The 12,923-nt window shown below is 51.6% G+C and overlaps 1 protein-coding gene across 1 annotated transcript in view; it reads right to left on the bottom strand.

The window, feature by feature from the left end:
- Positions 1 to 150: 150 nt before the first annotated feature.
- LOC135073472 (exportin-5) overlaps positions 151 to 12,923 on the bottom strand; it is a 36,043-nt gene continuing 23,270 nt past the window's right edge. The window contains exons 20-26 of the mRNA XM_063967655.1: positions 11,627 to 12,015; positions 11,203 to 11,333; positions 10,436 to 10,584; positions 9,733 to 9,894; positions 8,656 to 8,859; positions 1,465 to 1,638; positions 151 to 361 (exon numbers count right to left, since the gene is read on the bottom strand). Coding sequence (XP_063823725.1) covers positions 209 to 361; positions 1,465 to 1,638; positions 8,656 to 8,859; positions 9,733 to 9,894; positions 10,436 to 10,584; positions 11,203 to 11,333; positions 11,627 to 12,015 — 1,362 coding nt within the window. The 3' untranslated portion in view covers positions 151 to 208. The remainder of the gene's footprint in view (positions 362 to 1,464; positions 1,639 to 8,655; positions 8,860 to 9,732; positions 9,895 to 10,435; positions 10,585 to 11,202; positions 11,334 to 11,626; positions 12,016 to 12,923) is intronic.

The following is a 12,923-nucleotide window of genomic DNA, read 5'->3' as shown; positions in this document are numbered from 1 at the left end:
CGGCGGGATCACTTTCAAGCTAAATAAGTCGGGGTAGTATTCACAGCACTTTTAAAAAAGTTATTATACCGTACGTCGCGTATTGGGGAGGCGTATGTCCAGCCGTTATAGGTTGCTAAAGATTGTACTGATCGAAGAAAACGCAGCAAATGTTAATAATATAATTTAATAGTAACATATAAATGGTTCACAGTCGAGTATGGCGGGGCTAGGTTGGCGCGTGCGCAAACAACGTGTCAAGCTGCGCGCCTTCGGCCGTGTCAAGCGGGCCGCGCGGCTTCTCCTTGGACGACTGCATGGTCGGCAGGTCGAGGATGTACACTTCCTTCTTGAATAGCTGCCCCACGTTGCGCCCGATTAACTGGAACAACCATTTTATTGTTAAGATAGGATGTCCTGTCCTGAGACTCGGGATAATTTATTAATTAACAATTGAACACGGCAATCATGAAAATAGAAAACCAGTGACCCATATAGCCCGCAGAATTCGGGTAGAAAAGTTCTCGAGTGGCGACCACAGACCGGGAGACGTAGCGTGGGCAGGCCCCCCCCACTAGGACCGACGATCTGATGAAGGTCGCGGAAAGAGCCTGGATGCGGGCAGCGCACGACCGATCATTGTGGAAATCAAAGTCATTTAGCTGAAACGAACGACCGAACGAATCAGTGGTGTAACTATACCATCCGAAGTCCGTGGCAAATTCTGTGCGTGGGGCCCTTGGCGTATCTAGGGTTTATTTTTCAGGGGGGGTGGGACCATCGCAGGGGGTCTTGGGTCAGGGCCCCCTCAGGTCCGGGGCCTGTGGCATTTTGCCAGCCCTGCCACCCTATAGTTACGCCACTGGAACGATCAATGACTGAGTTTCTTCCGCCACTTCTTCTCAGCCCCAGCCCATATTATGTTGTCCCGAAGTGGTGGTAGGGCAAGCTATATTTTGGAAGTGTATAAGTGCCCTGTGGCCTAATTCAGAAGTGACGTCTCATTGAAAAATAGTTCTAAATCCGTATTCACAAGGGTCATTTTGATAGAACGATTACTCGATAGGATCGCAACTCGAGTGTTTTGTTGTTGTTGAAGTTTTGGTTCGTCGTCCCATTGAAAATAGATCAAATCCGTATTCACTTCACAAGGGTCATTTTGATAGAACGATTACTCGATAGGATCGCAATTCAGTGTTTTGTTGTCGTTGAAGTTTTGTTACGTGAATAAGGCTACTGGAAAGGGCCTATGTACTCAAATAAGCCATTTGTATTTGAATACTAAAGCCCGGTCTGTGAGCACGTAGAATTTTGTCCAATGACCCCAAGCTACCCATCCTTATCGCTCGCGCGTAATTATATTGCTGTCGCGACTGTGCGACGGGCGCCCGCAGTGAGAGTGCGAGCGCCACAGCAACGATGGGTAGCTTGGGGTCATTGGACAAAATTCTACGTGCTCGCAGACCAGACTACTCGAGTACTGACCCTGGCGGTGATCTTCTTGAAGAGGTCGCGCTTGCTCTTGTCGGTCTTGGAGGGCTTGGCGGGCGGCGCGGCCAGCTTCTCGTCCAGCCGCCGCAGGTCGTGCGCGTCCACGTCGGGAATCTCGCGCAGCACGCTCACGATCGAAGGGAACCGCGGCCGGAGAGCCTCGTACGTCTGGGGGGAAATTATACTTATTAAATAAATAAACAAATAATAAATTCATTTATTGAAGTTACAAGTTCTATCATTACAGGGTTTGGTACAACTTCTTTTAAGTTTATAAAAACCAAACTTATTACAAATACATAAGGTGCTGCATTATTATTATTTTAAAGATTATACGTATACGCTCACAATGCTCGGGGAAGCGCGCGCCTCGTATAACTGACCTAACACATAGATCGCCTCGCACCTCGTTTTATAAGATAATGACACTTGTTATTAAAACACGCTGTTTGGTTAGTTTCGGGTTTGTCACCGTCGCTCATTGTGGCATCTTGCTTTACGTGAGAGGGATATCAACCATTCGAAACTTCGGATAACGTTTTTGGGAGTAACCCCGCTGGATACAGACCGTTACGTGGCCCACACATGACATGGAGCAATGTGGATATGTTGCAAGCGAAAGGAATAGGTGCTGGAATTCTTAACTACTTCTTTTGTGGACGGTTGTTACCTGCACAGCGAGCGCAAGCAGTGCCGCCTGGTTGGCGTCGTGTTGTCCATGAGTCCGCAACGCTTGTAGTACCGCCGCGGACACGCGGTCGCCCGCTAACGCCGCTAGCGCTAACGTGCACTCGCGGAATGACATATGCACATTGCTATGTGCATCATAGATAGTGATAGTGGTTACAGGCCGAAGAATGGCCCGTGCGTGACACGTAGCAATATATGTTGCAAGCGGAAGGGACGTCTATAGGCAACAACTTTTTTTTCTTGTACACGTTTATTACCTGCACAGCAAGTGCGAGCAGCGCCGCCTGGTTTGCATCGTGTTGGCCATGAGTCCGCAGCGCCTGTAAGACAGCCGCTAGGGCTCCGCTGGCCTCCGCAGCGGACATGCGGCCGCCCGGAATGACATATTGCTACGTGCATCATAGTTTGTACGTGTTGTAACTTACAAACCTATGCGTGGTCCGCGCATGAAACGTAGCAACGTTGCCAGCGAAAGGGACGTAGAAACTACCTTTTTCTACGGATAGTTCGTACCTGCACAGCGAGCGCGAGCAGCGCCGCCTGGTTGGCGTCGTGTTGCCCATGAGTCCGCAGCGCCTGTAAGACAGCCGCTAGGGCTCCGCTGGCCTCCGCAACGGAGACCTGGCCGCCCGCTAACACCGATAGTGAACTCGCGGAATGACATTATTTCACAGCTATTTGCATCATAGATAGTGATAGTGGTTACAGGCCGGAGAATGGCCCGTGCGTGACACGTAGCAATATGAATATGTTGCAAGCGAAAGGAACATCTTTAGACAGCAACTTTTTTCCTGTACACGTTTATTACCTGCACAGCAAGTGCGAGCAGCGCCGCCTGGTTGGCGTCGTGTTGGCCATGAGTCCGCAGCGCCTGTAAGACAGCCGCTAGGGCTCCGCTGGCCTCCGCTGCGGAGACGCGGCCGCCCGGTATGACATATTGCTACGTGCATCATAGTTTGTACGTGTTGTAACTTACAAACCTATGCGTGGTCCGCGCATGAAACGTAGCAATGTTGCCAGCGAAAGGGACGTAGAAACTACTTTTTTCTATGGATAGTTCGTACCTGCACAGCGAGCGCGAGCAGCGCCGCCTGGTTGGCATCATGTTGGCCATGAGTCCGCAGCGCTTGTAAGACAGCCGCCAAGGCTCCGCTGGCTTTCGCAGCGAAGTAGCGGCCGCTTGCTAACGCCGCTAGCGCTAACGTGCACTCGCGGAATGACTTCACATTGCTATGTGCATCATAGATAGTGATAGTGGTTACAGGCCGAAGAACGGCCCATGCGTGACACGTAGCAATATGAATATGTTGCAAGCGGAAGGGACGTCTATAGGCAACAACTTTTTTTTCTTGTACACGTGTATTACCTGAACAGCAAGTGCGAGCAACGCCGCCTGGTTGGCGTCGTGTTGGCCATGTGTCTGCAGCGCCTGTAAAACAGCCGCTAGGGCTCCGCTGGCCTCCGCCGCGGAGACGCGGCCGCCCGAAATGACATATTCACATTGCTACGTGCATCATAGTTTGTACATGTTGTAACTTGACACAAACCTATTCCTATGCGTGGTCCGCGCATGACACGTAGCAATGTTGCCAGCGAAAGTGACGTATAAACAGTACAGTTATTGGACTCCATCTACATTTTTTCTGTACACGGTTGCACTCGCGGAATGGCGTATACACATTGCTACGTGCATTACAGATTGTACTTGATATAACTGGATACAAACCGATGCGTGGTCCGCGCATGACACGTTGCCAGCGAAAGGAACGTATAAACAGTACAGTTATTGGAATTCTCCAACTACTTTTTCTTGTGAATGGTTATTACCTGAACAGCAAGTGCGAGCAGCGCCGCCTGGTTGGCGTCGTGTTGGCCATGAGTCCGCAGCGCCTGTAAGACAGCCGCTAGGGCTCCGCTGGCCTCCGCAGCGGAGACGCGGCCGCCCGGTATGACATATTGCTACGTGCATCATAGTTTGTACTTGTTGTAACTTACAAACCTATGCGTGGTCCGCGCATTAAACGTAGCAATATTGCCAGCGAAAGGGACGTAGAAACTACTTTTTTCTATGGATAGTTAATTACCTGAACAGCAAGCGCAAGCAGCGCCGCCTGGTTGGCGTCGTGTTGGACATGAGTCCGCAGCGCTTGTAAGACAGCCGCTAGGGCTCCGCTGGCCTCCGCAGCGGAGACGCGGCCGCCCGGTATGACATATTGCTACGCGCATCATAGTTTGTACGTGTTGTAACTTACAAACCTATGCGTGGTCCGCGCATGAAACGTAGCAATGTTCCCAACGAAAGGGACGTAGAAACTACTTTTTCTATGGATAGTTCGTACCTGCACAGCGAGCGCAAGCAACGCCGCCTGGTTGGCGTCGTGTTGGCCATGAGTCCGCAGCGCCTGTAAGACAGCCGCTAGGGCTCCGCTGGCCTCCGCAGCGGAGACGCGGCCGCCCGCTAACGCCGCTAGCGCTAACGTGTACTCGCGGAATGACATTGTGACGCGCCCCGCGACGCATCGACAGCCCTAGCACCGAGCGCGGAGATTTTGACAACCCTACGGCTGCGCGGCCGCACGCCGCACGGACCGAGCTAATATAAGAGACGGCGGCGACCGCGGGCGCCTAGCATTCGCTCGGGAGCCATCGCAACAGCCAGACGATCGCGCGCGCGTCTAACTTTCTCACGGCTAATTGCGCAAGAGTCCCTAGCGAATAGCTGCCCTCACTGTTCCCCCTAACCTGGCTCGATAGGACTTTCGGCTCGCGCGGTTTCCGTGACACGAGCGAACCATCGTTGCCTGTATACACATTCCAATCCTTACCGAGTGCATGCTTTACTCAATCCCGACCTGCGGTAGCAATCCCGCTGCCACCCTTCCTGGATTCCTCCCCACTCGCCACGTAGGTCCTAAGCCTTTTTACCTTTGGTACTCGAACCCCCACTTCGTTGACCTCGGTTACCGATTTGGTGAGCGGACCGTCCTACCCCCCTAGTTTATAAGCATCCAAACTAACACTTGCTAAACCTCGCACAGGGCGCCGCCCCTCTCGCGGATTACGTAAACTAGTCTCGGGACGCGAACCGGGCGCGTCGCTATCCTTCTTGTCATAGTAGATTTGCAATTGTGGAATAACTTACTCATTGTTTAAATAATAGTAATTTAGAGTCAGTGAAACTAGAATAAGTAAACTATTGTGGAACCTGAATTATAAGTGCCATTGTGTTATTGATTGTGCGTTTCCTTGGTCGAATATCCCTGTAGGCATCCTGGATAGGTACACATCCCTCATCGCAGAAGGCGAACTGGGACTTAGTACTAATCAGCGGGGTGTCAGACTGAGCTAGCTAAGACGCCCCGTTGCAACATATTCACATTGCTATGTGCATCATAGATAGTGATAGTGGTTACAGGCCGAAGAATGGCCCGTGCGTGACACGTAGCAATATGAATATGTTGCAAGCGGAAAGTTGTTCCCTATATAACAACTTTTTTTTCTTGTACACGTTTATTACCTGCACAGCAAGCGCAAGTAGCGCCGCCTGGTTTGCATCGTGTTGACCATGAGTCCGCAGCGCTTGTAAGACAGCCGCTAGGGCTCCGCTGGCCTCCGCAGCGGAGACGCGGCCGCCCGGAATGACATATTCACATTGCTACGTGCATCATAGTTTGTACGTGTTGTAACTTACAAACCTATGCGTGGTCCGCGCATGAAACGTAGCAATATTGCCAGCGAAAGGGACGTAGAAAATACTTTTTCTACGGAGAGTTCGTACCTGCACAGCGAGCGCGAGCAGCGCCGCCTGGTTGGCGTCGTGTTGGCCATGAGTCCGCAGCGCCTGTAAGACAGCCGCTAGGGCTCCGCTGGCCTCCGCAGCGGAGACGCGGCCGCCCGGAATGACATATTGCTACGTGCATCATAGTTTGTACGTGTTGTAACTTGAATCAAACCTATGCGTAATCCGCGCATGAAACGTAGCAATGTTGCCAACGAAAGGAACGTAGAAACTACTTTTTATATTCGTAGCCGTACGTAGCCGCAGCGCCTGTGGCCACCGTAGCGGAGACGCGGCCGCGCGCTAACGTGCACTCGCGGAATGACGTATTCACATTGCTACGTGCATTACAGATTGTACATGATATAACTGGATACAAACCTATGCGTGGTCCGCGCATGAAACGTAGCAATGTTGCCAGCGAAAGGGATGTATAAACAGTACAATTATTGGAATTCTCCAACTACTTTTTCCCTGTAGTGGTTAGTACCTGAACAGCAAGTGCGAGCAGCGCCGCCTGGTTGGCGTCGTGTTGGCCATGAGTCCGCAGCGCTTGTAAGACAGCCGCTAGGGCTCCGCTGGCCTCAGCAGCTCCGTATGACATATTGCTACGTGCATCATAGTTTGTACTTGTTGTAACTTACAAACCCATGCGTGGTCCGCGCATGAAACGTAGCAATGTTGCCAACGAAAGGGACGTAGAAACTACTTTTTCTATGGATAGTTCGTACCTGCACAGCGAGCGCGAGCAGTGCCGCCTGGTTGGCATCGTGTTGGCCATGAGTCCGCAGCGCTTGTAAGACAGCCGCTAGGGCTCCGCTGGCCTCCGCAGCGGAGACGCGGCCGCCCGCTAACGCCGCTAGCGCTAACGTGCACTCGCGGAATGACATATTCACATTGCTACGCGCACCATAGATTTAACGTATCCGTAACTGATTACAAGCCGGAGCATGGCCCGCGCGCGACGTGTAGAAGTCAATATGTAGCAAAAAAGAGAAGGGACGTCTATAGATGTTCGAATTTTCAACTAATTTTCTGTGGACGGTTGTTACCTGAACAGCAAGTGCGAGCAGCGCCGCCTGGTTGGCGTCGTGTTGCCCATGAGTCCGCAGCGCTTGTAAGACAGCCGCTAGGGCTCCGCTGGCCTCCGCAGCGGAGACGCGGCTGCCCGGTATGACATATTGCTACGTGCATCATAATTTGTACGTGTTGTAATTTACAAACCTATGCGTAATCCGCGCATGAAACGTAGCAATGTTGCCCGCGAAAGGGACGTAGAAACTACTTTTTCTGCTGGACGTTTATTACCTGAACAGCAAGTGCGAGCAACGCCGCCTGGTTAGCGTCGTGTTGGCCATGAGTCCGCAGCGCTTGTAAGACAGCCGCTAGGGCTCCGCTGGCCTCCGCAGCCGAGACGCGGCCGCCCGGAATGACATATTCACATTGCTACGTGCATCATAGTTTGTACGTGTTGTAACTTACAAACCTATGCGTGGTCCGCGCATGAAACGTAGCAATGTTGCCAGCGAAAGGGACGTAGAAACTACTTTTTCTACGGAGAGTTCGTACCTGAACAGCAAGCGTAAGCAGCGCCGCCTGGTTGGCGTCGTGTTGCCCATGAGTCCGCAGCGCTTGTAAGACAGCCGCTAGGGCTCCGCTGGCCTCCGCAGCGGAGACCCGGCCGCCTGCTAACGCCGCCCGAAGCGCCGGCAGCGCAAGCGTGCACGCCCGGAATGACATTTTCACATTGCTACGCGCACCATAGATTTAACGCGTCCCGTAACTGACGCAAACCGCGTCGTGAGTTGTGCATTAGTTTTTACATGAGTATCTGCATTCTACAGAAGCTGTGAGCCGAAACCGCCGCGGGCGCGGGTGTAAATCACGCCGTGAGTTCTTAGCCTATAGGTGCTGGAATTCTAACCTACTTTTTCTGTGGATAGTTCGTACCTGCACAGCAAGCGCAAGCAGCGCCGCCTGGTTGGCGTCGTGTTAGCCAAGAGTCCGCAACGCTTGTAAGACAGCCGCTAGGGCTCCGCTGGCCTCCGCAGCGGACATGCGGCCGCCCGGTATGACATAATATTGCTACGCGCATCATAGTTTCTGTGTTGTAACTTACAAACCTATGCGTGGTCCGCGCATGAAACGTAGCAATGTTGCCAACGAAAGGGACGTAGAAACTACTTTTTCTATGGATAGTTCGTACCTGCACAGCGAGCGCAAGCAACGCCGCCTGGTTGGCGTCGTGTTGGCCATGAGTCCGCAGCGCCTGTAAGACAGCCGCTAGGGCTCCGCTGGCCTCCGCAGCCGAGACGCGGCCGCCCGGTATGACATATTGCTACGTGCATCATAGTTTGTACTTGTTGTAACTTACAAACCTATGCGTGGTCCGCGCATGAAACGTAGCAATGTTGCCAGCGAAAGGGACGTAGAAACTACTTTTTCTGCTGGACGTTTATTACCTGAACAGCAAGTGCGAGCAGCGCCGCCTGGTTGGCGTCGTGTTGGCCATGAGTCCGCAGCGCCTGTAAGACAGCCGCTAGGGCTCCGCTGGCCTCCGCAGCCGAGACGCGGCCGCCCGGTATGACATATTGCTACGTGCATCATAGTTTGTACTTGTTGTAACTTACAAACCTATGCGTGGTCCGCGCATGAAACGTAGCAATGTTGCCAACGAAAGGGACGTAGAAACTACTTTTTCTATGGATAGTTCGTACCTGCACAGCGAGCGCAAGCAGCGCCGCCTGGTTTGCATCATGTTGCCCATGAGTCCGCAGCGCCTGTAAGACAGCCGCTAGGGCTCCGCTGGCCTCCGCCGCGGAGACCCGACCGCCCGCTAACGCCGCCCGAAGCGCCGGCAGCGCAAGCGTGCACGCCCGGAATGAGGATTGCGAATCGTTCCACATTAGCGCGTATAACACCTGCGAGTAGAAAGTATAAAATATTAATAACGTGTAAATGGCGTTGTCTACTGACGATGAATTTTAGTGGGAATATAGTTCCCACCATTATTTTGAACCTCATTCCCTTGTCCTAAGGTCCAAAAACAAGGGAAAGCACTTGTTATGTCCGTTAAAAGCTAAACGCTGATTAAACTAAGGCCTCCGCTAAAACTCCCGTGGGCAACCCGCACGCTTGTCTGTATCGAAAAGTTGTGTGAGCAGCGCAGTACGGCAAGTACGCGTGCGACGGGTTTTCTTGTGCGCAGGGGGAAGCATTAATAGGTATGCGTGCACTCGCGCAAATCTTAGGCCGAGGCCAAACGAGCGTATATTACGACGCGTTTTTTGAGTCTACACGAAAGTTCTGTATGAAATTCACGACGCAAAACGTGCTGGAACTTGAATGTTTATTACGCTACGGAAATTACGCTCGTTTGGCATTAGTCTTAAGGCTGAGTTGCACTGTCTTATGTACTTTATGGACCCAATACACAGAACTGTCCCACCCGTGACATTGACAGGGGGGCGCCACCGTCAATACCGGATCGCTGGTTCCGATTTTTGCCATGTTGGAAACTATGTACAGTTGAACGATGGTGACGCCCCCCTGTCAATCAGTTTGGTTGGACAGTTCAGTGTAGGTTATCTAAAAGTAGGCGCACATCTTTGATTTTTCGTCAGCCGATAGTTTAGTCGGGCTGTTGATCAGTATAGGTATGTATGGGAGTGTGCGCCGAAATTAATGGTGTGCGCCTACACTAAACTATAACAAACCTCAAAAGTTTGTCAACCTCGTGGTTATAGTTACGGTTAAAGTTAGCAACTCAGCCTAAGGGTTCTAATTCAACTCACCGTGTGTAACGCCGCGGGTCCCGCGCGCGCGTCCTGTAGCACGAGCGCGCCGAGTTCGGACACGTGATCCGGCGCTCGCTGCGGAGCGCACGCCGGTGCCGCGTCATCTTCCATATCACCCGATGACACTTCCACGCTTAGACCGCCGTCTACTAATGAGATCTGCAAACGTGGTAAAAAGTACTTTAATGTAAAGTCCAGTCGCCGAATAGAATTTCGTACAATGACCCCAAGCTACCCATCCTTATCGCTCGCGCGTAATTATGTTGCTGTGCGGGCGGCCGCAGTGAGTGTGCATGTGCAGTGAGCTGACCGGACGTTAGGAACCGAACTATCGGTTAACGCGAGAATAAGGAATTTCGTTTAGTGTAGGGACAAACCCAACGAACTTTGGGACGCGTAACGCGGCGAGATGTCGCTCGCTATGCGAAATATATTTAAAGTTAATATTACTGATTAAAAACCTCAAAATAAGCTTGAAATTGAATCAGATTAGGGGCTTTGTCTCGAATTTACCACAAAACGTAATGCAATACCCACACATTGGATCAAAATTAGTCAAGTTTAGCTCTCACTGGCTCCAACACTACCGGTAGTACTATGTGCTACCTTTGCCTCTTTCATCTATCGCGTAACTCGTTTTCATTCCCTTCACCTTAGACTTAACTCGCACTATGTCACATTTCACTGAAAAATAACTTACTTTGAGTACTTCTAAATGTTCTCTTGTGAGATGCCTGACTAGCATGTCCTCTAGGACCTCTTGTGATTCGCTGCCGCCCTCCTCCTCCAACTTCCCAGATTCGTAAAGAGATGTGATGTAGTCCCACCGTTCCGATAAATGTTTGAGCACTGAAAAGAGAATAGTATTTTTATTTTTTGCTTAACATAAAAGGACCAGTTTGCATGCAGTGGGTTATATATTTAAAAACGCATCTTATATCTCAACTGTTTTCAGAATGAATGGTTAAGCGAATAGCATATGGGCTGCATATTAAACACGAACATGTAGTAAGCTTACCCTGTTTATTTTATTTTGTTTGAAAACATACAGTGAAACTGTTGCTTAAAAACGCCACTGCATGACGTTATTGCGTTCCGTTTTACAACTACAAAAAAGCCGTTAGTCTGCAATTGCTCTCCCAAATTGATACCGAAACCTGTTCTTTGATTGGATGTGTGTCATTAGAGGTCAAGATGCTTTAGGAGCTGCCGTGGTGGAAAAGAGGGGTGCGACTAGTTTTGTAAACCCTGTTACTATGGGCCGCGGCCGGGGGCAGGCGGTGCACGGTGCAGGACAAGCGGCAGGTTCGGGACACAGCGCGGGACAAGCTACGAGCTCAGGACACGGCTAGGGCTACGGGACACTCACTGAAGAGCGCGTAGTGGTGCGGCAGCGGCTTGAGCGCGTTGCGCACGATGGGCCGCGGCCGGGGCGGGACAGCGCGGGACAGGCTACGGGACACTCACTGAAGGGCGCGTAGTGCTGCAGCAGCGGCAGCGCGACGTGCTGGAAGTGCGCGGGCGGGCAGTGGTGCAGCAGCGGCTTGAGCGCGTTGCGCACGATGGGCCGCGGCCGGGGCGGGACAGCGCGGGACAGGCTACGGGACACTCACTGAAGGGCGCGTAGTGCTGCAGCAGCGGCAGCGCGACGTGCTGGAAGTGCGCGGGCGGGCAGTGGTGCAGCAGCGGCTTGAGCGCGTTGCGCACGATGGGCCGCGGCCGGGGCGGGACAGCGCGGGACAGGCTACGGGACACTCACTGAAGGGCGCGTAGTGCTGCAGCAGCGGCAGCGCGACGTGCTGGAAGTGCGCGGGCGGGCAGTGGTGCAGCAGCGGCTTGAGCGCGTTGCGCACGATGGGCCGCGGCCGGGGCGGGACAGCGCGGGACAGGCTACGGGACACTCACTGAAGGGCGCGTAGTGCTGCAGCAGCGGCAGCGCGACGTGCTGGAAGTGCGCGGGCGGGCAGTGGTGCAGCAGCGGCTTGAGCGCGTTGCGCACGATGGGCCGCGGCCGGGGCGGGACAGCGCGGGACAGGCTACGGGACACTCACTGAAGGGCGCGTAGTGCTGCAGCAGCGGCAGCGCGACGTGCTGGAAGTGCGCGGGCGGGCAGTGGTGCAGCAGCGGCTTGAGCGCGTTGCGCACGATGGGCCGCAGCCAGTGGTCGGGCAGGTATTCGAGGCCGTGGAGAAGAGAGTCCGACAGGAACTTGGCGAGACCCGGCACGGCGTACAGCTCCCGCCCGAGAGTCGTCGCCGCCGCGCCCACGAGGTGGCACACCTGTGGGCAAGAATTAACACGTTAAACATTCTGAAGTCACATTACAACTATTGTTTAGCAATGATACTCAAAGTTTATATTTATTTATTTCTACTTGTAACAATCATTACAGGTTGACATCGACACAGTTGTCACTGTCGACCTAATGGCCGCAAAGTAGAGTCGCCTTCGAGTGGCATAAAACGTTAAATGATGTGACACATTTGGACGGCATCATGGTGAGCCATTGCATAATAAATACAGCGGAATGCTGCTCAGCGCGACAGCAATATGAACCCTCAAAATGTGCGACCTGCTTGCACTTTCAAAAGCCCAACAATCACAAGACAGGTGACGCTGAGTGCCCTGCTAAGAAACTAGCAGAACAAAGATATATTAACACCATAGATTACGAAGGCGCCTAAGAGCGTCCCCTGCGAGTTTATGTTTGTCTTGATGTGTCAGTTTTATCATTAGCTAATTTACTACCTAGATTGTATAAATTAACTTTTACCATTAGTACCTACTAGTAGATAACTCCATAATTAATCATAGAGCTGTCCCACTAACCTTTTATCAAATCTACCTTAACAAACCGAATTGCATTTAAGTATATCTAGAGTAAACATAAATAACTTGTATGATTTTTGCAACATTGAGCGTGACCCAGTTTATTATTTTTGTTTACGCAGACACTGTATGTTGGATGTTTTTAATAAAGTATGTAGAACAAGCAATATTATGTAGCACATTGTATTGATTTTAAATCTTAAATGTAACTTGTGTAGATTTTAATTTTTAATTATATATTATTATGTATAAATATTAGATTATATATTTTGCTAGAAATAGTTCTATTAATAAAGTAATGTAAGCCTTTTTTTGCCTGAGATACAGGAATTATAATTCTTAGTTCAGGCACGTATGTA

The sequence above is a fragment of the Ostrinia nubilalis genome, chromosome 7, assembly GCF_963855985.1.
Source record: "Ostrinia nubilalis chromosome 7, ilOstNubi1.1, whole genome shotgun sequence".
In the NCBI taxonomy this organism is placed as follows: domain Eukaryota; kingdom Metazoa; phylum Arthropoda; class Insecta; order Lepidoptera; family Crambidae; genus Ostrinia; species Ostrinia nubilalis.
The sequence above is the reverse complement of the archived record's forward strand: the minus strand, read 5'-3'. Positions and strand labels throughout refer to the sequence as shown.